Below are 27991 nucleotides of genomic sequence, written 5' to 3' on the forward strand. Positions count from 1 at the left end.
CAGAGCATCCCTGCGGGACAGCCAGGCCCCATCCCTTCTGCAACACGGCCCCTCCCTCCAAACATCTGCTGCAGATGTGCGGATTTATCTCCAGTTATGCCTTTAATATGGCTTTATGGCACTGCAGCCTCAAACTGCTCATTTAGAAAAGTTGTGGCAACAAGCCCTGTTCCCAGCTGCCCCCCAGGTACTCCTTGAAGCAGGGTGCTGCTCCCAGATCAGGGTGATGCTCCTGGAGCAGGGGCTGCAGGATTGACACTAAAGGGATGCTGTGAGTCCATGCCTGGGGTTGGCTGAGCCTCTCCCTCTGCAGCCCAGGATCCCCCAGGAGTAGCACCAGGGTTGGGAGAGCTCAGCAGAGCAGGCTCTTGCTCCTCAGCTTCCTGCCTTTCTCTGAGATAATTTTTTTCCTATTAAATAACACTATGAGCTGTTTCTTTTCCTAAAATAGCAACACCACCACACTCGCTGTTTGTTTTGTTTCAGTTCCTTCCCCACCAAAACAGCACAAACCCCACTGTACACCTGCCTCCCCCTCCACGTCTCACTCCATCACCAGGGTTTCCTTTAAATGGAAAACACTTAAACAGTTTTGGATTCTTCGCACACATAGAATCCTGGAATGGTTTGGGTTGGAAGGGACCTTAAATCTCATCTCATTCCACCCCTCTTTCAGGGATGGGGCAGCCAAAACTTTTCTGGGCAATCTCAACTGGCCAAGGGGAGCACCCGAAAGAGCCTGGCTCTGGCTTCAGGCTGTAAATACAGAAGGTTTGAAACCAACACCTAAACCAGCTCTTTGGTTTTTAAACAGCCTTGCCAGGGAGTCCATGGAGACACAAACCCATGTCACAAGAAAGCATCTGGAGTTGGTTTTAAGCCTATTTCAAGTACCGTTTGTTATTTTTTTCCCTTAAACAGATAACTTGGGTTCTCCCAGACCTTCTCCTAAGCAGTCATCTCGATTAACTCATTCCCCAGGTTTCCCAGTCCTGCCTCATCCCTGCTGCTCCTGCAGCACCAGTGCAAACTGCAAGAGCAGGTCCGACCCCGCAGCCTTGAGGCTGTCACAAACATCTGATGATGCTTTCATTTTTAAAACACTAATCAAAGGTTTCTATGGGAACCTGCAGGAGCAGGAAGAAGATGGGAAATTACAGGTCAGCTCTATCACTGAAAGAAAAAAAATTATTCCATTCCTTTGCCCTCGCAAAGTTTCAAGGTGACCCAGAAATACTGATTCATCGGGGTGCATAAAGGCAGAAAATACACCCCAGAGTAGTTGTCTGTTGGGCAAAGAAATCACTTTTAGTCCTTTAATGCCAGGTTTGACTGGAAACCCCGAGAGGAGCTTCACGTCCGCTCTGCCTCCTGGGCAGCCAAACCCCACTCCAGGCTACTAAAAGCAACACGAGATTCCCAGTAGCTTATGGGTTCCTGGTGCCAACACAGGGCTGGGGGTTGGTCGGGAAGCCCCTTTCCCTCATCCTTGCCTCCCTCATCCCTCCTCTTCTCATTCCTCCCTCCCACTCCACTCTGTCGCTCAGCCCTTGGTTCACTCAGACACAGGTTTCCAGTTTCTCGCCAACCAGATATGACTCAACACCACACACACACAAGGAAACTTTTCCACCGCTATTAACTTTCAGAGGAAGTGGAAAAAGGAGAGAAAAACACATCAGTCATAAACGTACTTTGCCAAGTGGTTCATGAGCAACTGCAGCATCTGCCTGTTTTTCTCCGGGAGCCGATGAACGAGGTTGTGGATCTCTGACACTCTGGACTCCTGATTCTCCAGTTCTGTATGGGAAATAGAAGATGATTTATCTCTGCATCGGGGGCTTGTTATGGGAAGACTCATAACACTAACTCCAAAAGACATCCCAAGGACCTGCTCACACCCAGGCATGCTGTGGATACTATCCATGGCACTGCTCCTTCCTACCATCTCCAAGCAGTTGAATCCAAAGGAAGACACTTAATGGGCTGAAACTGTGAGCTGAGAGTTGATGCCTGTGAACAGCCAGTGGTGAGCAGGGCAGGGCAGGGTTGGCTGTAACCAGAGTGATTTCAGCAACAGGAATATCAGCACGTTCCCTTTCTGTATGTTCAGTGTGCCCAGCAAAGGTCAGGAGGGAGCATCCGGTTGGATCCACGGGTACTAAATGGGAGCTGCTGAGAGAGGTCACCACCACTGTGGCCATGGACTATGTGAGCCCTCCTGGCCCTGGCTCCTTGTACAGCTGCCAAAAGAGAGCTACCTGCTCCCAGCAAAGCCCCTTCTCCCAGGAAAGTGACAAGAACACAGCACAGACATCTGAACCACCACTGGTGCCATCAAACACCCGTGGGCATTGTTTGAACAACAGCCTCCCCCGCCTTGGCAGCTGATGGTCACAACAAGCGGGAGCCACCGCCAGCTCCGCGCTCCCAGCACCATCTGTGCTTCCTCTTCATCTGGTCACCTCCCAAACAACAACCTGCCCCGTGGCTCTCCATTCTTATTCTACTTTCTGGGACGAGAGCCCGGGAGGTCGGTGGGGAGGCAGCAGGGCAGAGGGAATCTCAGTAACTTGCAAATGAGGCTCCACTTTGGGAGCGGGGCCATAAACATCAACAAACTCACTCGCTGCTTTGATGAAGCTCCTTTGAAACTGGTACATCATGAGGGGCCCTGGGAGCATTCTAGAAGATAAAAAGGAAACAGGCACATAACACATCTGGGGAACACAGTCCACACACAGAAAGCTTTGCCTCTACCACAAATTCAGCTCCATTTTGAAAAGTGCAGAATTTAGCAACAGCAACTCTAATTAATTCCCCTCATCAGAAAGAATAAGATCTATGCAAGTACCTTTGATTTATTCGTCACTAAATTAATCTTTAATTTTAGCATTCCTTCAGTAACATGGAGTTTCAGTGCATTACCAAGCCCCTGACTTTCAAGTAAATTTAAAAATAAATTAAAAAGATAAACAAGACTAGTTGTAAAACTTTCACAATCCCTGTTCCCATTCAATTCCCCTTGCCCCCTCCCACTGCTGCATCCCTTCAGAGGGTCACACTGGTGCTGCCCACATTCCTCTGCTTTGCCAACAGTTCAAACTCTGGAGCAAATGTTTCCAATCATGCAAACTTCTGTAGTGTTCTGTGATTTTCTAGGCTGAGATCCACCATGCTAATTACCCTCACCAGCCTAATTGGATTTAGCTTCTCTCTTGTGCTCCCTCACTCTGTCAAACACAACCCAACGCACACAACAGCCACAGAGAGCAAGAAGCTGTGGTCACAACAGGTAGAAGCATGTTGTGGATAATGAGATGCTGCTGGCTGCCAACACCCGGGCCCGGTGGGAAGATACCCAGGACGATAAAGGCATCGACTTACACACAGAAATTATAACTACACTAAAGCTCAGCACCGTGTCTGGAAAAGCTCTACAGCCGCTGCCCTTTACACAGCACTGCCCCCACCTCCTGCCACGAGCTCAGAAGGTGGAAGTCCATTGGGAAAAGCTCAGAGAAAAGCTTAAATCAAAGCAGGAGATGCAAGAATGAGTTTTTAAAATCATGTTGCTATGATATGTGCATCTGTCAGAAATGAGTGTGTTCCCCAGATTATACTCACACATGCTGGAAGGTCAGGGAAAAGCCAGAATAAATTACCTAAGAGCAGTTTCTGCTGTTTCTATCACAGTGCTGTTGCTAAAAGTCTGCAATAAGAGGCAGCAATGTCCCAGACCACCACTGAACCCCTCCTGAAGCCAGGTGAGGGTTTTCTCCTTACCTCAGGTATGTTTTCAGTGCACTAGTAATGGTCTTGATCTCCCACTCTGCACAGATCTCTGTATCTGTCTCTGTGGCTGTTTTGGGATCTAAGGAAAAAGACAAAAAAGACAAAAGTGAAGCAAAGAGAAAACAATTCCATTTTGTGCCAGCTCAGCTGTGTAGAGAAACTCTCATGTCCCATTTTATTTGCTATTCCCAGCCCAGGGACAACAGCCAATCCCCACAGACATGTGGGGGAGTGGGGTCCATCACCTGGGATGGGCCACATTCACTGGGATGGGAGAAGAGAAAGGAAAGGGAATCATCCACTCCAAGCGAGGACATGGGCAGTTTGGCTCTGAGGGTGACAGGACAGAGGGCACAGCAGCCTGTGGTGCTCAGTGACAGCGGTGATGGCCAGGCACAGACAGGACACAGACCCAGGACACAGGGACCCTCTTCCCACTGATGCCAAACGTCATCCTGCATCTGCCTCCCCACCGAGGCAATCACAGCCTATCTCCTGCACAGCCACTATCAGGCCAGCAGGAAGTGGCCTGGCCATGGATACCTCAGGCACAGCACTGAGTCCCAACACGGCAATGGCTCCGTGCTGGGGTGAGGAGCACGGCCAGGGAGAGGCAGGGCATGGATGTGCCCCATGTGCTGATCTCTCCCTCGTGGATGCTCCTCCATGAACACGCTTTGCTAACTCAGTGCTGGAAGCACAGTCAGGATCCTGCTCCCAGCAAAATCCTAGGGAAGCCTCTGCGGGGATCCCAGGATCCCATCAGTGCCAAGCGTCCCTGGGGAGCGGCGCAGGCGCGGGGGCTCCCACCATGCCCAAGGCCAAGGCTGACACAGCCACAGCTGCTCGCACCATCTGCTCCTACAGGCTCAGCTCAGGGGGTATTTCTGCCTTTTCACAGACACAAATAATGCACTTTTGAATTTTAAAGCCCCAGGTAAGCATTGGGTAATTTTCAACCTACTTAAAAGAATGCCCTGAATAGAGTTTGGCTTTCCCTTGGAGCAATGGGTTTATTTTAATTCAAAAACAATATCGAGAGGTGCACCTGGAAAAGTAAACATGTGAGAAATGTATATTCACACAAAGATCATGCGTGTCTCACACAATGATCACACAAATGAACTCCATCCTCCCATGTCAATGCTGAGGAAACTTCCTACTGCACTGCCTTTATAAGGAGGAAACTTTAATAGAGTCAAAATAAGCTTGGCAAAGTAAAAAAAAAACAACAAAAAAACAAAATCCCCCAAAAGTTCCACCTTATTTTAAAAAAAACTTTTTAACCGAAGTAGAACAAACAAGTCCAGACTGTGTGTCTCTGCAAAACCTCATCCAGCAGTTTCTAGGCAGGATCATGGCACACGAGGTGAAATTCCACAGTCGGTCCCATGAAAAGGCTCAGAGCAGCTAATCAGTTCCCCTTGACCTTCAAATTTATGAGTCTGCAAAAAGTGAGTGCCGTGGGTTCCAGCTGCAGCATCTGTCTCCCCAGGCAGCGATGCTGCAGCCAGAGCCGCAGCTCTGCCTCCCACAAGGACACACTTCCACAGGAACTGGGGTCAATGTGGGATAGGGGCTGGAAAACCACCCATAGCCCAAAGTCAGCAGTAACCCTGGAGCTGTTTTTTGCTGATAATCACTGATCTGATATCTCTCACGAATTTCTCCAGGGCGAGGGGAACCACCTGGGGCACTACCTCATCACCCAGTGACTTCCAAAACAGCCACAGGGACGTTTCATCCCAGCAGTGAGGGGCATGAAGGAGCCCACCCCCCGCCCTTATGGCCCACGGGGAATAGGAGCAAGAGCAGATCAGATGCTGTAACTCATGCCAGTGCTGAATTCAGACCTGCTGGTGCCCCCACTGTCCTCTGACACACTACCACAATAAATCCTTTTACAAGAGCTCCCACTGATAAAAGTTTGCTTAGGTGCTGGGTTTTGTCCTCATTTTGATGGCACCTGGTGCTGGTGAAGGTTGGGGAGATGACCTGCCCCTGGAAACACCCCCCCACTGCTTCACACTGGTTCAGACCGTGACAAGCTCTGCTGCCCCAACCTGAAACCCATAGGCTGGGGCTGTCCCTGATCCAGCTGCTGCCCATGGGGAGCTGGTGCTCCACAGTCCCTGCACCGACCTCCTGCAGGGACACCTCATGCCAAAGCCCTTCCCAGCAGTGTCACTGACACCAGCTCAGGGAAACTTGATCTTTTTGCCATTTAAACTGTATGTGAAGCAGTAACGCTGCCCACATTCATTTCTAAATATAAGGGAAACCTGATGTTGTAAGCACAATTTGGTTCCTCCGTTCACAAGGGTTGGATCCAAACGGGAGTGTCCAAGCAGAGCGGTGCTGCTGCCAGCAGGATATTGGAGCCTTGAGGGCAGCAAGAACAGATGGGGTTTGACAAGGGGCATGTTTCTGCGTGACACTGACTTCACAGACAGCCCAAACACTGGGGTTGATGAAGATTTGTTCACCCACAATTTGGAGAAAGATATGGAGTCATGGGTTTGCAAAGCATCCCGACGATTGATGGCACAGGGGATCCCCAAAGAGGGTCCTGCTTCCAGCCTCCACTCGCCTGTAACAGGGCTTCCAGCACCAACAAGTAACGAGGACACACCAGGACAAAGGAAAACCACCAGCAATATATCACCGTGTTATGAGACACGAGGTCGACAGCTGAGTGGCTTCAGTCGCCGAGGAGATAATGGATGCTGGATGGTGTCCAAAACTGGATCCTTCCCAGCTCCAGAGAGCTCTTCACCCAAGTGAGTTTTGCCATCTGTCACAGCCCCAGGACTCACCAAGACCAACCCTTCTCCCCTAGAGGAGAGTTGGGGGTCCATTGCTCTGCCAGCCCACGGGACAAGGCGCAGCAGCACGACAAACACCACTAGAGGACCTGCCTGTGGACCTGCTGCACCCCTGAGCACCCACCCCAGAGCAATGCTCTTCATCTGATGCTCTAAAGCAACCGTGCCCAACGTGTGCCAAGGGAGAGCGCTGGCTCCCCCATCAGACCTGGGGGGCCACAGGGCACCTTCATGTGTCCCACAGCCTGTGCCAAACTTCTCTAATAAAAGCATCAGTCACCAGCTCTCGTGACTGCAGCAAACTTTCCAAATGCCAGAGCAAAGCTGGCACGCAGAGGTCCCCTGAGCCTGGATTTAGTGCTGTGCCCTTCTGCTCCAATCACCCCTGGATTACCAGCTTTCCATAGGTTCATGCTGACAGCAGTAACAGCCACTATGGGCTTGGATCAGTGAACAGCTCAATGGTGTAAAAAGAAGGGGGAACTGGAAAAGGAGAAGGAAAAGATGTTTAAAGTGAAACATAACAGATTAAAACTTCCTGGGAGGAGAAATGTGTAGAGAAAGGAGCACTGGAGTTTTGTGAGGGCAAGGAAAATTAAGTCTTGTAGCAAAGGAATGCTAATAAGTGAAGGGAAAGACAAAAGAGACCAGAAATGCCACTTATTTCCCCCAAGGAGTAACAAACACATTTAATAGGGCGCTAACAAATTATTAAGCATTTGTTTCCCCATTCCCACAACAATTTCATAGGTGGTTTTGCCAAGTCTGAGCAGCACCAGACAGGACTGGCTGAGAGGCAGCTGCCCTGCTCCAGCTCAGATGTGTTGTCTCTTCAACTGTGTGTCCAAGACATGCCTGGACAGACACACAGACTGCCTAGGGCTACAGCTGTGGGATGGAAATGCTAACTGCAAGGCCAGGGGCTGAAATGGTTTTGTCCCACACAGCCTGAGCCAATCTCAGCACCAGCCTGGACCACAGGAAGGGCACAGGGAGCAGGGAAGGTGATACTGGAGGGGCAGCAAACAGAGCAGAGAGAGGGAGGGCTGAGTTCCTCTTTGGGTCAAGAATAACCCCCAGGCTGTAGCTGACATGGAACTGGGCTGGGAGTCAGGATAACAATTCTCCAGTATATCCCAAAAAGTGCGACCCAACACAGGGCTCTGCACCATGGTGGGTGATGGAAACACAATACTTCCAAAAAAGGAACCAGTCCAGGAAAAGTCAGCCATGGTGCCCCAGACCTGCCTCAGGAACAAAGACCAGCTCTCTGACACCAGACCTATTTGCTCCTACACATTCCAGTGCTCAGATCCAGCCCACAGGAATGCTGGTTCAGAGCACAAATGCACTGGGAGCAAACACCTCCTTCTCTCTGGCCATCACACCCTGTGAGAGGTGAGAGGCTCTGAGGCTGCTAGGCAGACACGGGGGGCTGCACATTGGGAGCCCCAAAATGTCAACACCAAGTTCTGTCACAGCTTTTCTCTCCTAAGCATCCAAAACTGCAAGGTCCAATGCCTCAGGCACAAGGGAAACACATGCTGAAAAGGTCTGGGCAAGACCGTGATAAACAGGCACAAGAAGGTCCGTAGGGAAAGCAAGAAGAGTCACAGGCAGCATGCAACACGCACGAGAAAATAATTTCAAAGTGTGCTGGGAACAGGGGGGCAGGTAGGAGATGAAAACCCAAAGCTTTCAGCTATTTCTTTGAAGATTTTGCTTTGCATTTGGGAAGGCTGCCAGAACTCAAAGAGTGCATATGAGCAGGACACCAGTGACTGCACCAGAGACCTCATAAAGCAACGTCCTACACGAGTCCTACCTTCTGACCTGCCAACGGTGCCCAGGGACCTCCCAGCCTCTACCAGCACATGGTCCTAAGGGCACATTCACCACAATTAGGGACTCCACCAAGAGCCTCTGCTCCCAGCTGGCAAGACTTCAAAGCCGCACAGTCAGCTTGCCTTTAACAAAATACCAGATACTCACCCATTAATATACTGAGCAGCTTTTGAACTCTGGAGTTTACTCCAACAATCCGGTAGAGACCCTGCTCATTGATCCCTAGGAAAAACAAGGAGCTTATTAGGAGAAGGTCACAAGAGCTGCTAATATTTCTTTCATTTCTTGGGTTTCTCGAATAGCAAAGCCACTGAAACCTTCTCATCAATTACATAAAAAATTATAGAAGAAGGTAAAATTTGGGTTTGATATCAAGGATTTCATGTAATAAAAGTGTTACATTCCATTAGTTCAGGAATAAGGATCTAAGGACACCTTTCCTCCTCCTCACAGCCATCAGGGGAGCTACAGTTTGCCCCATGAAGGATCTGCACTTAACAAGGGTAGTTTGGGAAAATTTTACTGTGCCACATTCTCCAGGTTGAGGTCTGAACCTTTTGCATTTCTTCACTCCCTCATGTAGGGCCAAGAGGCTCACAAAAATCCTATCTGTATACAAGGAGTCTTCACAAGAGGCTTTGGGGAAGGACTGCCATGCCCACCTCTGTTATCCCACGTGAGAGGACGTGCTTTGCAGTGTTCCTGCAGCAAGGATGCTCAAATGAACCCCTGGCTTTGGTCCCACCCCCTCTTTCGCACACCCAGTGTGTTACTGCCCAACTCTGCCCCAATGTTTGCTGAGTCCAACCACAGGGCCAACGCGTGTCTCGGCAACAGCATCGGCTCGAGCACATTACGGGGTTCATCTGATGTGGATCTGAGGGTTAATGAGTCATTTTTGTCCATGAAAAGAGCAGGAAAGCAACTGCTCCACTACCAACAGCTGCAGGGCTGCCCCAAAGCTGCCCTACCTCTTGTCTCCACAGCATGGATGCACTTCTTGATGATGCTGAAGCCGATACTGTCCAGCTGGGCAGCTGCAGGGGAAGAGAAGAGAGAAGTGATGAACACCTGGCAGAGGGACAGAGCACAATGCTCCTCCTGAATCCCTGCCATCCCCAGCAATGCTGCACCACTGCCCAGATGGGGCCGGAAGGAGAAGAAGGAGATAAATGAGGTGTTCAGGGCAGAAAAGCCTGAGTACAGCAGCTTGTACCAGGTGTAACTCAGGCAAGCACAGACGCTGACTGTCATTCCAGACTTCACATCCCTCTGAACCAGCCCCTCCACACCCACTGAGAAGCAGAGCCCCGGGCTCAGCCAGGCATCTACCTCTGTGGATGGTCAAAAATTATTTTAGGATCAAGGTGAGATAACCCAAACTTGTCTGGAAAGTTGACAACAGATTGCTTGCAAAAAACGAAATCATATATTTTTGACACAACAAATCCCCCAAAATGGCAGCGTTCTTGATGAGTCCCAGGGAATTCCTATACATCCTTTCTGCTCTGCATCCAGCTAACCAAGCCACACATGTGCTGGAGAGCAATCCAAACCAAACAGTTCTGTGATTCTAAGAAAACGTGGAGGTAAAAACATCACATGAAGAGGAGAGAGCTGACAGCACATGGCAGTGGAAGAGCATTAGGAACTGGGAGACGGGAATAAATTTTGGGTCAAATCTCTGTCTGAAGCACCTCCTATGCCCAGTGGGAGGAGAACTGCCCCTGGGGTACCCATCAGCACTGTCCCTAACCACTCCTGCACACCCCAGGCAGCCGCTCCTGCCCCCAGCAAGGCAAAAGTCCAGCTGAACAATATTGTCCTGTGAGCCACCACACACATCCCACTCAGCCTCACCCAGCACAGATGTGCACGGTTCAGGTTCCTTTATTAGCACAAATGAAATATTTATTTGGAGCAAATTAGGGTGTCCCAAAGGCAGCTGACTCTGCCTGAGACTGAGAGCTAAAACATCAGAGTTAATGGGATGTACAACTCAACTCATTCGTGCCAATGCAGGTTTTCACTTCTAATTTCAAGGAATTAATTGTACACGGATCCAAACACCTGCTGGAAAAAATCATCCCACAGACAGCTTTCCACCACTGCCTGCAAAATGCTGCACACAGCTATTTGTTATGGAAAATTACTTCCTTCCTACAGAAAGGTTTGGGAAACCTTCCATAGGAAGGAGACCCACAGTGTGCAAAGCTTCCCCGGGCTCCAGACTCCAGAGAATGCTGTGTTGTGAGAGACACAACTCATTCTATGGAGAGCAGGGCAGAAAGGGACCAGTGCCCAGGGCTGGCAGTGCCCTCACAGAAAGGCACGTGCAACTTCCCTCCTTTGCATTCCCCCTGCTCACACTGTTATTCACACATGGATCCACTGCTGCTCCATGACCAGCTGCCAGCTCACGGTTGCATGGAGCAGTCCCTTCCTAATCCCTTGTTTTGAGTTCTCTGCTGGGGGTGTTCTTTGTCTGATGAATGGCACAAGGACCCAAAACAGTGCAAAGTAAAACAGCTCTATTGTGTTTTTCTGGGCAAGCAGGCTTTCGTGCCGAGCCAACATAAGCACACAAGCTGCAGGATGCCTGTGCCATAGGACATGTGGATATCCAGAAGCTGCAGTGCCCTTTCCTGGGCACCTGGAGGGCTCCAAGCACCACTCCCCAAACACAGATGCAGCATAAAACCAACGTGCCTTCTGCATCAGCAGGGCACAGCTGCCATAACTCAGATCACTCAGGTACAAGGGTACCTGAGAAGCACAAAACCACAGTGTGGAAACACTCTTGTACCAGCAAACCTGGTTCAGCAGGTCTGATCAGCCTTGACTTGGCACTGATATGACCCTGACCTTTGGGTGTCCCTGCATGGTGCTGTCCAGCCAACACAGATCACTGTTTCAGGCTCTCTGAAGTGCCTGGTTTATGGAAGTGTCAACGATTTCATAAAATAACAATTTTCCTTTTGTCCCTCACATGTTTGGACTTGAGCAAAAGACACCTCCAACCTCCAAGGCCAGGTTGGACAGAGCTTGGAGAAACTTGGTCTAGTGGAAGGTATCCCTGCCCATGGCAGGGAGGGGAACGAGATGAGCTTTAAGGTCCCTCCCAACCCAAACCATTCTCTGATTCCATGATTCTATAACCCTGCAGAGCCAACTGCCCCATGGCCAAGCAGGGCTGGGATCCCACCTCCCTGCAGCAATAGCAGGGGCAGGAAACCCAGCAGTCCCCCTGGATGGAAGCGACCTGGAATAATCCCCCTAAGCAGATGAATAAGCTCTTCCACTCATTGCTGAGCTCTGGATCAGGAAAGGTCGGGGATTTATTTGCAGTAGTTACATCCAGAAATAATATCTGATTAAATATCCAAAGTGCCTTTATTCATCCTTAAATTTAACTTTCAATGAGCATTGTAAAAGCTTGATTTCCCCTCTCACAGAGCAGCTGCTCTTTATCTCAGTCATTTACCCAATGATTCAGTTCAGCAATGGCCCAGATCAAAGGCAGATTTGGATCTACTGCTGTCCACATCACAGAATCATGGAATCATCTTGGTTAGAAAAGCCCTCTAAGGTCATAGAGTCAAACTGTTGCCTCAGCACTGCCAAGGCCACCACTAACCCATGTCCCCAAGGGCCACATCCATACATCTGTTAAATCCCTCCAGGAATGGGGACTCCATCACTGCCCAGGGCAGCCTGAGCCAGGGCTGGACAACCCTAATTTCCAACAGGCCCTGTTTGCCTGTCCAAGGGCAAGTAAAAGAGCCCCCTTTGAGGCTCTCCTTCCGCAAGGAAGGATGTGAGACTCAGCTCCAGGCTCTTCCTACAGCAGCAGCATTCCAGTGCCAAGGAGATGTACTACCCAGGCTGTAATTAATCTATCACAGTAACATTTTACATTGGCAGGAGTGATACACATCACCTGTATTGCAGCTGCTGCCCAGACACACCCCCACACCCATCTGACCTTCAAGTAGCATCACATCTCTAGTGCTAGAGAGTTGGTCTCATCCCATTCTATTTTTGCCTAGCAGATTATTTCTATTTAATCCATTAATTCCTTTACTTTACGCTGATGTGGCATATCAGAGCATCAGGAAGGGGGCAGGACTGAATCAGCTCTGTGCAGCTTGGCTGGCTCCAGCTGTGTGTCGGTCGTGGCAGTGCAAGGTCAAAGCAGCTCCTCTGCCTCCCCACCACACATTTCTGTGCCATGAAATGATCACTGGCTTGAATGGTTTCAAAGACTTCAAGGAAATAAGAGCCACAGAGGCGGGGAGAAACCAAGAAGCAGAGACCAGAGAGAAACGAGTTTTCAAGTCTTACCAGAAATGAGTTTTCAAGTCTCAAACTACCAGTGAGCTGCCAAGTTTGGGGAAGGAAGATTGAGGGTTAATTTAGGTTAGATAAAAGGAAGTTTTTTACAACGAGGGTGGTGAGGCCCTGGCACAGGTTGCCCAGAGAAGCTGTGGCTGCCCCATCTCTGAAAGTGTTCAAGGCCAGGTTGGACAGAGCTTGGAGCAATCTGCTCTAGTGGAAGGTGCCCATGCCCTTGGCAGGGGGCTGGACTAAATGACCTTTAAATGTCCCTTCCAACCCAAACCATTCTGAGATTCTGTGACTGTGCCTGCTGGGGTGGCCAGATCCACACAGATAAGGGCACAGCAGACAGGGCAGCCAAGGGTCTCAAGGCACGTGAAGATAAAGACAAGTTTTGATGGGGTCCTCAACTAATGGGGAACCAAGTGGAAGGGGAAAAAGGAGAGGGAAATGGGGAGAGAAGGGAAAGGAGTTCTTCTGTGCTGTTCCATGCAATAAGCACAAATGGCCTGGAGGATTTGTTTCCACAGAGCAGGGCAAGTCCTTCTGGTTTGCAAACTAGTGCATCTAAATCCTCCTAGCTCGCGCAGTTCAGTGACACCCACTCACCCCTTCAGCATGGCTTTCTCCCCCCTCCCAAAGCAGATTAAGATAAATCACCTGTGGGCCGATGGCCATCTGGCCACTCAGCAGGATGTAAAACCAAAAGCTCTGTAAATTTAGACAGTAGGGCCAAAAAGTGCCACTACAGCACTGCGAGGTGCTGTCATGCTCCCATAAGTACAAGCAGGAAGCAGAGGTATAGAGGTTTCCAGGGTCAGGAATTGCATCCGGACCCACTCAATCACTGCACTCATTTCAAGTCCTTATAGGAAGCTCCTGTATCAAGGGCTGCTGGCAGAAAGCCAGTCCCTGAATCAATTTTAGAGTGGCTGGTGAGGCAAGCAGAGATCCAAGACACGGATTTAATGAGGGCTGAGGCAGTTCAGATCTCTGACCACACCAGCCCAGCCCAACTGGAGGGTTCAGAAGCATTGTTATGTACACAGCCAAGGGTTCCAACCCTCTTCCAGAGCCAGGAAGGACAGTCTGTGGAGCAGATAGGGAAGATCCTTCTCACTTTTAAGATAGACCATCAAAATGGTCTCTTAAGCCAAATCACCAGGTACAGTCCTGGCAGAGCCAGGGGCTGTGTGCAGGGAACACAGAGCGGTGATAGCTCAAGGCGAGGTAGGATGCAGCTGAGCCAGTCCTGGTCTCTGTGTCTCAAAAACCCCTTTTGCCCCTCTGGAAAACTGAGACAAGATGAGCTGTTCTAGCAGAGTTCCTACCCCACAGGGCATTGGCCATGCTGCCCTTCCTGAGTGTGAGGCACAGCACTGAGCTCTGCAAGGATGACCTGTGATGCACAGAGCCAGGTGGAACACATAGAGGAAAGGATGGATGTGCAGCTGATGCCAGGGAGGACCAAAGGGAACGAAAAACCATGGCAGAGAGGGGGAAGAGACTGCTTTGTGCAAGGGCTGAAATGCGTGTGAGGAACATTAGCTGCAAATTATACCAATTACTGTGAGAAAAATGCTTCGGCTCAAGATGAAAATGCCGTGTCTGAGGCAGCACAAAAATGAACCATGTACTGACCGTCAGCCCAGGCCACCGCGTGACCGGTTTTGAGGGAAGGAGGGAAGGGACTGAGGGTTGGAGTATTGCAATTATGGCAAATCAAACCTACTGGGAAATGGCTCAATTAAGGGTTTTAAAACACAGGACATAAGAGGCAGGACCAGGTGCGACTGTTCCTCCAAGAAGAAAAACAAGTGCTTTCTTGACTCAAGGCTTTGATTGCCTGAACTACAATAAAAACAGCTTTTTTATTTTTAAGGGCTCTTGTTGTCAATCCTGATGAGACAGGACCTCCTCACTCCTGTATTTGTGCTCCAATTCCCCTCTGGAAAGGCACATTCACACTGTACATTCTGGCTCAGAAAGGAAAGCTGGTTGGTCCCAGGTGCCACCTGAACCCTCTGCTGAGCATCAGGAGCAGGTCCCAAGGCCACCAGCACCCCTGCACTGCCCTTGAGACACCACAGTTTGGGGCAGGAGGGCACACATCCCAAGGGGCAGAGGGAACTGCCTCACATTGCTCTCCATGGCCCCAGGTCCCACCATCAGGTTTCTGCCCCTGGTCCCTGCTGGGTGCCAGACACAGTTTTCCTTGGGTCACCCTGTGGTCCCCATGCCAATTCTTGTCACCCCTGGCCCAGGGGAGCCCAGTACAGCCCAGTGTCACCAGCTTCTCCTGCTGACTCCCCACACAGCTCAGTCACCTCTCAGGGGTCAGGCTTGAGAAGAAATACTTACTGCCTTCGCTCTGGTTGTCCTTGTTCGAGTTGTACACCTGGAAAACACAAGAGGAAAGTATTATGAGGACCTGGGCTCCAGCTGGGAAGGGCCTGCTGACACGCCTGGTGTCACCCCAATGGTGTCTGCTGCCAGGACCTGCCTCCACCTCCCCCACCAACAAGGTCCCCAAAGACTACCATGACTTTCTGCACCCAAAGGCCGCAGCTCTGGAATTGTCATAAAATAATAACTAGGATAGGACTTACAACAAGAGAATGCAAATGGGATGGACCAGGTAAAACCAGAACTACAGGGCTTTTTAAACAAAATGAAGGTGGGGTTGGACTAGATGACCTTTAAAGATCCCATCCAAGCCAAACTATTCCATGATTCTATGACTCCTCTTCTAAAAGACACACATTAAGGATATAACCTTGGAGCAAAGCAGGCAATTCCCTTACGGGCATCACAGGAATCTCTGGTAGGTGCAGCTCAGACACTGAGCAAGCAGCCACCCTCTTCAGGTACTTACAGCCTGAGCAAATGAGTCAGGCAAAGAGTACAAGAGGAAAAGAAATGTCATTAACTTAGAGAGGACATGAAGTGCAGCAGGATGAGGCAATGCATCCAGCACTGCCTACAGCAAAGCCACCGCCGGACTCCATCCCAAGCCTCTCCAGCCTTCAAATATCAGTGCTCCTTCTCCCATCCTGATCACTACTACAGCCTGGCTACTTGAGATGAAAGTGATGTTTCAGTGGATACAATTAAAAGGTGAAAAACACAGGCAGAAGGTTTTAATCATGGTGTGAGGGCGGTTTAAAAGCCCAGCATAATGCCAAGAGCAGCTGTAAGAAGATCAGCCTTAGACAGGTTGTATTTCTCCAGCTCAACAGAGTGAAATGGTTTAAAATAATCCTTCAGTACTCAGAGTCCCTACAGGAACACACACATTTCCCCCCAGAGCTCCAGCAGCATCCCAGCTGGAGCTGACCGCTGCACCATCCATAGGACAGGACAAAAAGCAATGCAGGCTGTTGGAGCTGCATCCCTCACACCCTTCCTCTGCTGGGAACAGGGCTGGAAGCCCCCTTCCATAGGGAGCCCGGCACAGGGAGCTGCCTGCATCACATGCTTCCTCTCAAAATAGCCGGGGGGGGGGGGAAGGAACGTTTCCAAAGGCCGTGTTGACAGCAACACACCGGCAGCAACAGCCGCACAGCCTCGGCAGCAGGGACGGGAGAGGCGCCGGGCTGCAGGCTCGGCATTCCCTCCACGGGATCCCAATCCCTGATACTAACACTGAAGATGGGAGGGTCTGTGCTCCCAGCAGTGTCCCTGCTGCTGGGATCTCCCCTAGGAACTCCAGCAGAAGGATGAGGCTGGGAAGCTGACTGTGGAGTCCTCAAAGGTTCAGTGCCAGCGGCAGCCGGGCACACACTGTTCACCACAGCAGAGCTCACCATGGTGCCCCAAAACCAGCCCAACACCCCCACCACCCAAACCAAAAACACCCCAAAAAGGCTGTGTGTCACACAGCATGTCACCATTTGGGCACATAAACAGATTCTTTCCTTGCAGGTCACTCAAACGCAGGCTATTCCTGTGCTCTCCTGCCTGTCTGGGCACCAGGCAGAGGGCAGCAGGACACCTTGGATCAGATCTGCCACCCAGGACACGCTCTGGGAAGCACAAATCTAATGGAATAGCTCAAAACCAGGGGTTTGGGCAGAGACCGACCCTTCAACACTAATTCCTAGGATAGTTCCAAGGAACACCTTTCCCCTCCCTCCCTCTCACGGCACTTGGCTATGCAATGCAAGACCAAGTAGAGACAATTAATTGCAGGAGAAAATCCATCAGGCCACATCTGGCAAGCGGGGGATGATTCAGCAGCAAAACCAGCTGCAGTCAGCATGTGAGTTTTCCTCTAGGAACAGTGTTTATATCGAGAAAATAAAATATGTGAAAAGAGGGAAGGAAACCACTCGTTGGTTCCCCTGCCCGTGGTACTGCCCAGCAGCCCCAGCCATGGTGTCAGCCTTCCCTAAGGAGGTTTTTCTCTCCAGCCTCTGTTGAAGGGACCAGGGACAAAGCCTGAGGTGACTCTACTCAAAGGCTTGGAGACACATGGCCCTTCCTTGGGATCACAAGCAGGCTTCGTGCCCTGGCTCACCCCAGACATACAGGTAACACTATATACAGTGAAGGATGGGGCTTGGAGCAATCTGGTTTAGTGGAAGATGCCCTTGCATATGGCAGGGGGTGGAATGAGACGAGCTTTAAGGTCCCTTCCAGCCCAAACCATCCTGCTCGAGTCATGGTGCACAGCACATCAGATACAGGGAGATCATCACCCTGCACATTCGCTGTTCCAGTTTGGATCCATGAAACAATAGAGATTGTTAATCACCAGAGACTGCTCCTAAAACAAGGGAAAAGGGCAGGTAAGGAAACAACATGCTTATGCCATTAATTGCAAAGTGTGCACACAACAAGAAGGAAGTTTCATGCAGAGGTCAAGTGCAACCATAAAACAAGGAGATAATGTGATCCTATATCCATCTTATTGAGGACAAACCTTTAATCCATCGTCTGTGTTAATCCATTAACACTACTCTACATCATCAGGGTTTTAAACAAGCCCCAAATCTGTAATATCCTTTTGTTTTCCAAGAAAAGCATTACTTTTTAAAATAAATACTTTTCCTATACTGCCTCAAATCTTTTGGAGAGCGATTTTTCAGGATAAGAGAAAGTTTCCAAGTTTGAGGAAGGGGTTGCTGTGTAAGAGGTCCAAGAAGTCCAAGAGTGAGGCTTGTCCAGTGCCCCAAGGGTCACATCTGCCCCCTTGACAACCCCTTGGGCTCCTGCCCAGCTTGGCTCTCAGGATGTTAATATTCTATTCTTTCCAAAACAGCTCTGATAACTTGCTTACAGCACAGGCTTAAAGCACAAGGATGCTTCTGAAGATTAAGCCTCACATATAAGACAGTCAGTTGATGGACCAACCTCCCCCTGCGGAAGGGTCTGGAATTTTAAAGAGGTTCCTTCTATTCCCTATACTACACACACAGCACCAAGACTGGGCCTGTGGCACCTCTTGTCCCAGGAGAGATGGGCACCCAGCTGGGAACACATGGTCCTGGAAAACCTCTTCTGGACCCTCTTCCAAACAACTGCCAAGGGCTGGATTTGATTTTTTTTCCCACCCAACATCCTCTCTCTTGCATGTCTGCATGCAATTCCCATGCTCATGTTGGCTGTGGGCTGCCTCACACAGGATACAGCACCGGGACATGGGGCTCCGATGCTTGTGCCAGGTAAATGCGAAGGGATGGCACGGTGACACCTCACAGGGTGACAGCACCCAACAAACACCCAACGTGGCAGGGCTACCAAGGACAGGGAAAGGCCAGGCAGGAGCTCTGCAGACACACACATCACCCAGCGTCGAGCCAGACAATAAAATACCATTAAATAAGTGTATTTTTATACCCACACACTGTTTTCCTGTTGTTAACACACTTTGGAGAAAACAGACCTAAACCCAGGAAGCTTGCAGTGGAATAAAAAGCTTCTTTCACTTTTCAGTATTAGTCACGGACAAAGGGTGGGAAATCTGAGGGAAAGAACATCACTCAGAGGTGAAGGGTCCATGTCCCACAGACATGTGTGGGAACAGGCTGGGTTATAAAACTCAGAACTGGGGCTAGTGACTAACGTGCAGACAAATCCCTGCCCTGCAGCACTGCGATGCTTTAACATCACCCTCTCACTGATTATTCCCATTTGAGTGTATCTTCAGAGCCAAAATATCTTTACTAGGCAGTTTCAGAAGTGATGTGTATAGAAAAAATATATATTAACCTAGTGAAAAATCTGCAGACCTTGATGACTTGAATTTAGTTTCCTAAATTCATACTGTAGATGGCCAAATATCCTGAACAAAACCAGATGGTGTCTTTTTTATCAGAAGAAGCTACTGCTGTTTCATTCCTGTAGGATCACTGCTGTTTGGAGGCTTAAACAAGGCCTTTATGAGCTATTATTGAAAAATTCTAAGATGCATCTCTAAGTAATCCAGAAGGATAAATTTTATAAGAGCACAACAGCAGTGGCAACTCATGACTACTTTGACACTTGCACTATGCTCAATTATGAACTTGATATTTAAGATAATTCATCAAAGAACAAGTTATTTCCTTTGGTGAGATTATTTCACCAAATATACACTTCCTATAAAATGAGGAAATGTTTTTATAGGGATGATTAAGAGGTCTGCAATGTTCAAAGGTGTGCTAGAGGAACATATAGTCTGGGAAGCACCACCAGCCATCCTGCTCCCTCGGAGCCGGTGATTTGAGCCAGAGGGTAACTCACTCACATCCACCTACAGCCACAGCAGAGTGCTTGCTCCTCAATCCACATCCCCAACTTCATGTGCACCAAAGTTTGGGCAGTGGCAGCAACGCAGACACTGCATCTGCTCCTGTCCCCTCCAAATTCAGTCCTGCCATTACCAAACATACACACAACACTGGAGCTGTGGGTAACTCAAACATCAGCTGTGGATTTTCCTAATCAGAAATGCTCTAAGAGCCATCATTCAGAGCTTAAAATACCCTTACAGCCACTGACAGTCACCATCAGGAGCCTAAAACACCTCTAGAGACACCATCCAGAGCCTAAAATACTCTATAGACACCAACAGCGACCACACAAAGCCTAAAATACTTCCACGGGCACTGATGCCCACCATCCAGAGCCTAAAATAGTCCTACAGCCACTATTCATCATCTGATGGCACTTTCTGCTTGTGTACAAATAAACCAAGAAGAATCTGATCCATCAGTTTTCCAACCTGATCCTAAATAAATCGCACATGTGAGTGTGCAAAGGGCAAATGGGTGTGTGGGTGGTTTGGGATGAAACTGGATTGTGGGAAAAGAAAAGGAAAAGGAAGTAGCTGGGGGTTGGAAGGGGAACTACGAAAAGATGATGTTAGGTAATTTAATGTTTATTTCCTCATTTCAGGGGTCACACTCTTGCCCATGGTGTCCATTTACCTCCACAAGACACAGACTGTGCTCTCTTAAGGCACTTGTAGGGGTGCCATGAACTTTCTGTGAACACATATTTCATACAAAAAGCAAGTTCTCATTTAAAATTTAAAATCCAAAATGGCCCAACTTAAGCTGCATCCCTTAGAGGTTGCACAGTGTTTAGCAGAGTTCCAAAAATCCTTCAGGTTCCAACATCAGCGTGAAATTCTGCACAATGGCTAAAATCTAGAGGAAAGAATTGTCCAGTTTCTCAGAGGGAACAGGGATTTAAGGAAAGCCTTGGAGACCAAGAGGCCAGCAGACCTGGTTTGGAGGGAGTGAAACCTCCAAGAAGGATTTCAAGCATTATAGCCTGGAGTGGAAGATTCGACCTCACACTTCTTTCACTTGTGCTGGGACCTTCCCTTCAATCCAGACTTTCCATTTGGACTATCAGAAGGGGCCAGTCCTGCCAGAATTCCCTGGTCTCCCTGGAGAAGCACAGTGTTTGCAAGGCCCAGAGCAATGGGAGGAAATGCTGCAGTATTATGCAATTTCCTTGTGATTCATATTCAGAAATCCTCAAAACAACCAGGAACGAATCTTTCGACTTTCAGCTCAGAAGATGCACAAGCCAAAAGGGTATAAATAGATATTCTCCCAGATTTGGTAGCCCAAGTGGCTTCCCAGCCACCCGGGATGGGCTGGGAAGATATGGGCAGGAGTAGCACAGACATTCCATGTGGGTGTTTTGTAACCCTTTTATAAAAGAAAAGGGAAAATGGGTTGAAAACCAGGCTGGTGTCCAGCCATTCTGACTGACTCAGCTGGTGCTGGGGGGTGTCCGCAGCACCCCAAGTACCCTGAAGCTCCAGCAGAGCCCCTGCACAAGGCTTCACTCAGCCCAGCATTGGGAAACACGGGATGGAACTCTCATACATCCCTTTTCCCACCCGTTAATTGCCCTACAACAGAAGATCCACTTGGAACAAGTCTTTCCTCTTAATGTCTTCCTCACTCGGACACCAGCGATGCACCTGATCGTGTCCCCACACTCCAGAGCATATCCCATAGAGAGCCATATCCATGGTGCACACAGGGATGCCCAGAGTGGGGCCAGAGCCTCTGACCACCCAGGGAAACCTTCAGAGGATGGCATAAACAAGCCTGGGGAGGGGAGGACACCCTATATCCTGTCCCCGCAGCAACAGGGAAGAGGAAAGAGGAAGGATAGAAAGGAATAAAGAAGAAGAGAAGAGTGAGATGGCACAGGTATGTGCCACACCAGGATCCTCTGCACCTGACACCCGCGCTTGGCACAGCACTGCAGAGATGCTGCGTTGGGACACAGCCCAGTAGCAGGATCCCAGCAAAGCAGGGCAGATCATGTACAAAAAGCCTATTTCCTTATTAAAAGCAGGACACCTGGCAACCTTGATGAAATCAGCCCTTGTTTCTGGCTCTGCCTTATCAACCCTGTTCTATTTTTGTCCGACAGCCAGGTTTTTGTAGTACAAGCAGGATTTTCAGAGCTAGACTACACTGTGTTGTGGTTAGAAATAACCTTCCTTGCTCTGCGAGCCAGAAGGATACCGATAGGAGTATGATCTCTCCCAGCCCACATCCCTGCAAACCTCCCTGCAGCGGCAGGGGAGGAAAAAATATGCCTTGCTTCCCAAGTGGAGAACTTGGCAGGGCAGCAGAAACCCACTGTGAAATGCTGGTTTATGTCATTCAGACTAGGCTGTTCATTTGGAAGAGGGTGGCCAGGGACCCTGGCAGCTCCTTCCTTCCTTCCTTCCTTTCCTCCCAACCTACTGTTCATCACTGTCAGAGTCATCTCCCACCTTGTGTCCCCCTTTCTGTCTCCTCCTCCTTCCTTCCAACATAAATTTCAGCTCATAACTCACACTCTGGGCCTGATTAAAAGATGAAGAAAAGAAGTCTATCAGAAGTGAAGCATCTGGGGGCTTGAATCCTCTACACGGGTCTTGCTCTCCTGTCTCTCGGAGCTGAACTAAAGGATGGTTCTAATTAAAAACAAGCCCACGTTTTATTACAAGTGCAGGCATTCCCAAGGGCCTCCGGAGCCGAGGCCGGCTGGGCTCCCTGCCAGCCAGCTGGGCTGCTTAGCTCAGCTCAGTTATATAACCCACCATGTTTGTCACCCAAGGAAACAATTACCTGGGTCAAACTAAGGGAAAAAATTACCTGGGTCAAACTGTCAGCTTCCCATGCGTAACTGCAGAAAGGGAATCCAGCAGCACCTACTCTGGGGGTTATGTGGAAGCAACAGAGCAGAGCATGTCAGATCTATGGCAGCCTCAGAATAATGCAGCTAAAGGTCAACTGCTTCAGTAAAATACATTTTTGGAATAACTAAAGCGCCTAAAGTTTCCCAGAGCAGCATTTTTAGGCAAGTCCAGAAGAGCAGATACATTGGGATCACTTGAATGACTGATTAAAACTGAAAACTTCTATTAGTCTAAGCTTCCCCTAAGTTTTCTAGGATGCTTGAGCAACAACTTGCACATCCTCCTCCAGCAGCTCTGCCCTGGAGCCCAGCCAGCCCCAGCCAGCACACACACCCTTCCTCCTCCCAACGTCTGCTGACAAACACAGGCTCTCAACACATCAAAACCAGCCTAATTTTAAATGGCAGTGTCATCTTTATTTTTAAAATAACTGTAACACAGCCATGCCTGGCGCTCCTCCTCTGTGAAAGAGGTTTGACACTGCCCGGGTGTTCCGAACAACGCTGGTGGCTTAGTGCCAGCACTGGTTAAACTACCACTGGCTGCTGGTTTAAACACTGTGCAGTCCTTGAGCTGAGACCACTTTCAGTCCCCCGTTTGCACAGCTGTTGGTGGGGGACACCTGGGTCAGCCACGTGGCTGAGGCTCTGGGAAAGGCAGCAGAAAGGGGACACAATTCCATCCTTCTGCTCCCAGGGAGACCCCTGTGAGCCCAGGGTGGCTGCAGAGGGTTTCTCAGAGCAGCCCTGGGACACAGCACAGGGTTCCTCCCTGGAGCTGGGAGCCAGCCCAACGGAGGCTTAAATGGTGGTTGTCCCTCTCCAAAACTGCAGCAGGATGTTTACCCCCTTCCAGACAGAACCTGAAATTCTACAAAACTAACAACCTTTCTGGGAAATCACTCACCCCAGCACGTACCCAGCACTCGCAGCTGCACAGCACTCGTGAGCAGCATTTCTACCGTGTGGCATCCAACAAACACTGGTTGAGGGACAGCGTGGGACATGTCCACCTGCACACTGGTGTGGCCTGAGCCTGCTGCCTGCTGGCTCGGGCTCCTGATCCCAATCCTGCTCCTGCCAGAGCCCAGCTTCCCAGCTCCACATAGGGATCTGCCAGAAATGGCAAATCAAGGGTGGAACAACAGAGAGACCAGAAGGACAGAAATAAGATGATTAAAACAGAGTTTCAAAGGACAGACCTTCTCTTGGGGCTGCAGCTGGGAGACAAAAAACCCCTGGGTCACGGACAGTGGTGGGGCTGCAGCAGGACAGGAAATTACTGCTTAAAACCAAATGTAAGAACCAATAAAGTAGGAAATAAAGGAAGAGGGCAGTTTTGCAATTCATTGTACAATGAAACATTCACTTTAATTTTTAATTTAAAGTAGGAAACAATACTCTTAATAGTCTATTCAAATTGGCAGGGGAGTTTGTTCTCCTAAAAACAAGCTATTCCCTGAATTTCTACATGTTTCTTGAATTGCCTGATCAAATAATTCTAAGCAGAGGTGATGAAGAGCAGAGAGGAAAGCAAAGCGAGCACACACTCTTTGATCTGTCACTACAGCCAAGGCTCTGTGCCTCCCTACATTGGTGCCAGCACAGCCAAAGGGTGGACAGCAAGTTCTCACCAAACTATGCAACGAAATCCCAGGATGTAACCCCTCTGCACCCTTCCCTTAGGCTGGTTCACCTCTCCAGGCCCAGACTCACAAACAAGTTGCCACACGCAGCTGATCCGTCCTGTTCCACACACTGTGCTGCAATCCAGGTTCAATTAACCACCATTCCCCAGGAACTCTGCAAACTCAACCCACCTATCACCACCACGCTCACCTCTGGCCTGAACCCCCAAAACCCCAAACCCATAGAGCAGCAGAGCTGGTGGGTGTCCCACAGGGGAGATGAGTGTTGTATGATGTCCTGTGGATCGTTGATGGGACCTACACTCACATCCCCATTTCTCACCCCTCTGCAAGTTTCCCTTGCGGGGTATCAGCAGTGGCACAACATGGGAGGAGACGTGCAGCAGAGCCAACATCATCTGCCAAAGGGAGAGTGAAACCCAGCTGGTCTCCTGGGACCAACTGAACCCATTTTCAGGCAAAGTCAAATGTTCGTAGCCAATTTCTGCAGCACAGACCCCCAAGGAAGAGCAAGGAATGCATTAAAGAAATTACGAGGTATTCACAGGAGAGCTACTGCTCTGCTCCTGCATATCCCCAACAACACAGCGGGAAGAAGAGGTCACAAACTTGCCAAAACTGGGTGGCACAGCACTTTTAGGTGTGTAAAAGCAATCCAGAGGGCTCTTTTCTCTTTTAAAAATCATCTAGAATGCTTCTCTCAGTATTGTTCTCTCTGTCAGCCAAGCAGCTTAAGAAAAGGACAAAACCTGCCAGCCTGCAGCCAGTGGTGACTGTGGCTGGGCGAGACGACAGCCAGTGAAGCAGCAGTTGTTGGAACCAGGAATAAAAGCCTGAAGTCAAGGCTTAAGACCTCACTGGCTTAAGTGCTTTAGAAGCAAAATAAAAGCTTATGAACTCCATGTAAAGTTACTGCTATTACAGGCTTAAATGAGTTACCAAAGAGGGGAGGGAGAGGGAGGGAACAGTGAGAAGAGCATGTGATACAAGAACTAACATGGAATGTGATGCATCATTCCATCTGAAAGCTCCAGCTGATTCTCTGAGGATCCTCTGCTACCACCTTGTCTCCAAAAAAGACTAAGCATTTTTTGGGGCAATAATCTTGAAGTCCGGGATGCAAAAGTAGGCCAAGCAGGAGCTCCCCCTGGGCCAGGTTGGGGCCCAGTGGGACTCGCCACCAGTGTGGCTCCACCGAGGCAGTGGTGCTGCGCTGGGAGGCAGCACAGATGCTCCCAAAGCATGGAGAGCCTGAGCTCCAGTTCAGGGAAAGTTCACTGGGTGAACTTAGAGATTAAGAGCAGGCAGAGCGGGGAAAAAACGTTCTGTTCAGCAAAGAGAGAGAGACAGGGAGATGAAAAAGCAACAATGGGAATGACTCAGGTCATGGAGAACAAAAAAAAAATTTTGCTATAAGAAAACAAACCCAGGCAGGACGAAGGCCATGGAAACCTGCAAGATAAAGTGTACACAATAAAAACATCTTCTCCAGAAAGCTGACAAAAACACACGTCTGTGAGATCGGGAGCGTACAAAGATCAGCATGGAAAAGGCTGTGAGGAAACAAGCTGGAGAGACAGACACGGACCCAGCCCTGAGGAGAGCGGGGGAAGAACACGGTGATCACTCCAACACTTGTCCACGGGCTTCCCGAGCAAAGAGAACTCAGCCAAAGGCACCGTCTGTACACAAAGATGCTCTGGGTGAGGATTTTTCTGCCATCTCTGACAACTTAGATGGAGTGAATTAAAAGGGTAAAGCAGATCTGCAGCTCCAGTGAGTCCCAGCCCAGTGTGAGGGGGGTTGGGAAGGGGTGTGGTGGGTGCAAGGTTGTTCCCCAGCAGCCACACGGGCGCTGGAACCAAAGTCCTTCAAGTTAATTTATTTTTTTGAATGAGCCAAAATGACAGGAATGCCGAGGTTGAAAGCACTGGAGTGAGTTCAAAAGACATCATTTCCATTGGGAAATAAATCCCTCACCATTTTGTATAATTAGACAAGGAAAATGAAAAACAATTTCAGAAAGAATTCCCAGCAGCAATATCCAAGGAGGAGGCAGGACATGTGCTGGGCAGGAATGCGGGGCTGGGCTCTGCTGTCACTGCTGGGCACACAAACACCACACAGCATCTCCAGAGCGGCAGGGGTGAAGGAGCTCCTGGACCGCTGACCTGTTGTCCCACCAGGAGTGTGGCTGCGGGGCTGGGAACAGGACCACGGCATGGGGAGCTCCAGAGGCATCATCCCACCCATCATCACCAGCCTCAGTGCATGGCCAGAGCTCCTGGAGAGCCACTGCACCCAGCCCATGTGGATGAACCAACGGAGACCCTGAGTGGGAAACCCGCAGGGAAGGGAGTCCTGCCCCACAGTCCCAGGCTGGCAGTGGGTGGAGAGATGCGACCACATTGCTGCTGCTTCACCTCTGCTCCTCTCACCAACCCAAACCCACCACCACCACCACAGCATGGCTCCCAGAACGGTGGCAGTGGTCACCGTGGAAGCACTCAGTCTCAGGCCAGGGGGACATGGAGGGGCAGGGAGAGGGGAAAGACACCCATGGCTGCGGAGGGAGAAGCCCAGATCTGACAGGTTCTGAAGGTCTGTGTACCCTTCTAAAGGTCTCCTTCCCTCAGTGTACCCAGATTAAACGCTGCCATCCCAAAACTATCGGCTTCTTGTGTAGTGGCAGGAGGGAGAAGTGGCTCTGATTTGGGGTTGTGCCGGGTTTCAGGGATAAAGTTGGGAAGCAAGCGCTGTCCCCACCCCGAGCAGCCTAAATGCAGGAACTGGGGGCAGGCTCAGGGGGCACGTCCCTTCCTCAGACCTCCAGTCCCCGGGACAGGGGTGAGGGGCAGCCCCAGCAACGCCGCAGAGCCTGGGAGTGTGGGGGGGTCCTGGCCCAGCCCCACGTCACAAGTGCCATGAGTGGCCGGTCTCAGCTGCCATCTAGTGGGGAGCAGCTGCAGGGCACCAACATCTCTCCGGGCTGGCACAGTCTCAGAATCATTTACCTTGGAAAAGACCTCCAAGATCATCGAGTCCAACCTGTGACGGATCCCCACCTTGTCAACCAGACCAGAGCACTGAGTGCCACACCCAGTCATTCCTTTAACACTTCCAGTGGTGGTGACTCCACCACCTCCCTCGGCAGCCCCTTCCAATGCCTGACAGCCCTTTCTAGGAAGAAATTCTTCCTGATGTCCAACCTGGACCTCCCCTGGCACAGCTTAAGGTCATTTCCTCTCGTCCTGTCCTTTGTTCCCTGGGAGCAAAGCCCGACCCCCAGCTGGCTCCCCCCTCCTGTCAGGGAGTTGTAGAGAGGGATAAAATCTCCCTTGAGCCTCCTCTTCCACTCTTGCTATAGGCTTGGCAAGAAAGCCACAACCTTACCAAAATGCTTACCTTGTTCTTTGCCACAAAACACACTGTCTAATTTGTGCCTCTCCTAATCTTGCAGCCCACCACAACCACCATCAGCCAACATAGCTTTTATTCCTGACTCAGGTTCTAAGGAAGTTTCAGAATTACTCTGGCCTCCACCACCTGTATTTGCAAACTTCATCACCAGAGGAGAAAATCCATAGGAAACTGACCTCAGTATCTTAATAAAACCAAACACCACTGACCCGTCAGGGAGTTAGCAGTTTCTCCTATTTCCAGCTTCTGTAATACCAAAGAAAACCCAAAGTCAACATAGGGGGTTTATCCAAATTAATAACAAGTGGTAAGAGTTAACGGCGCAATGAGAGTTGTCTGGAGGCTGCTCCGGCTGTGATATACAGCATAAATCTTCTCAAGTTGTGACAAATGTCTTGGCTAATGCAGCCACATTCTATGTTTAGATCTCACTAAGATGTAATTTGACATTTGGGTTTACTTTCTTCATTATAATTA

At 49.8% G+C, this 27991-nt stretch overlaps 1 protein-coding gene across 3 annotated transcripts in view; it reads right to left on the minus strand.

Moving 5' to 3' along the window:
* ARHGAP26 (Rho GTPase activating protein 26) overlaps nt 1-27991 on the minus strand; it is a 116368-nt gene that overhangs the window by 47630 nt on the left and 40747 nt on the right. For all 3 annotated transcript variants that reach the window (XM_064671654.1, XM_064671655.1, XM_064671656.1), the window contains exons 12-17: nt 15165-15201; nt 9437-9502; nt 8613-8687; nt 3787-3874; nt 2627-2685; nt 1695-1800 (exon numbers count right to left, since the gene is read on the minus strand). In XM_064671654.1, coding sequence (XP_064527724.1) covers nt 1695-1800; nt 2627-2685; nt 3787-3874; nt 8613-8687; nt 9437-9502; nt 15165-15201 — 431 coding nt within the window. The remainder of the gene's footprint in view (nt 1-1694; nt 1801-2626; nt 2686-3786; nt 3875-8612; nt 8688-9436; nt 9503-15164; nt 15202-27991) is intronic.

Source organism: Pseudopipra pipra, chromosome 15 (genome assembly GCF_036250125.1).
Source record: "Pseudopipra pipra isolate bDixPip1 chromosome 15, bDixPip1.hap1, whole genome shotgun sequence".
Taxonomy (NCBI): Eukaryota; Metazoa; Chordata; class Aves; order Passeriformes; family Pipridae; genus Pseudopipra; species Pseudopipra pipra.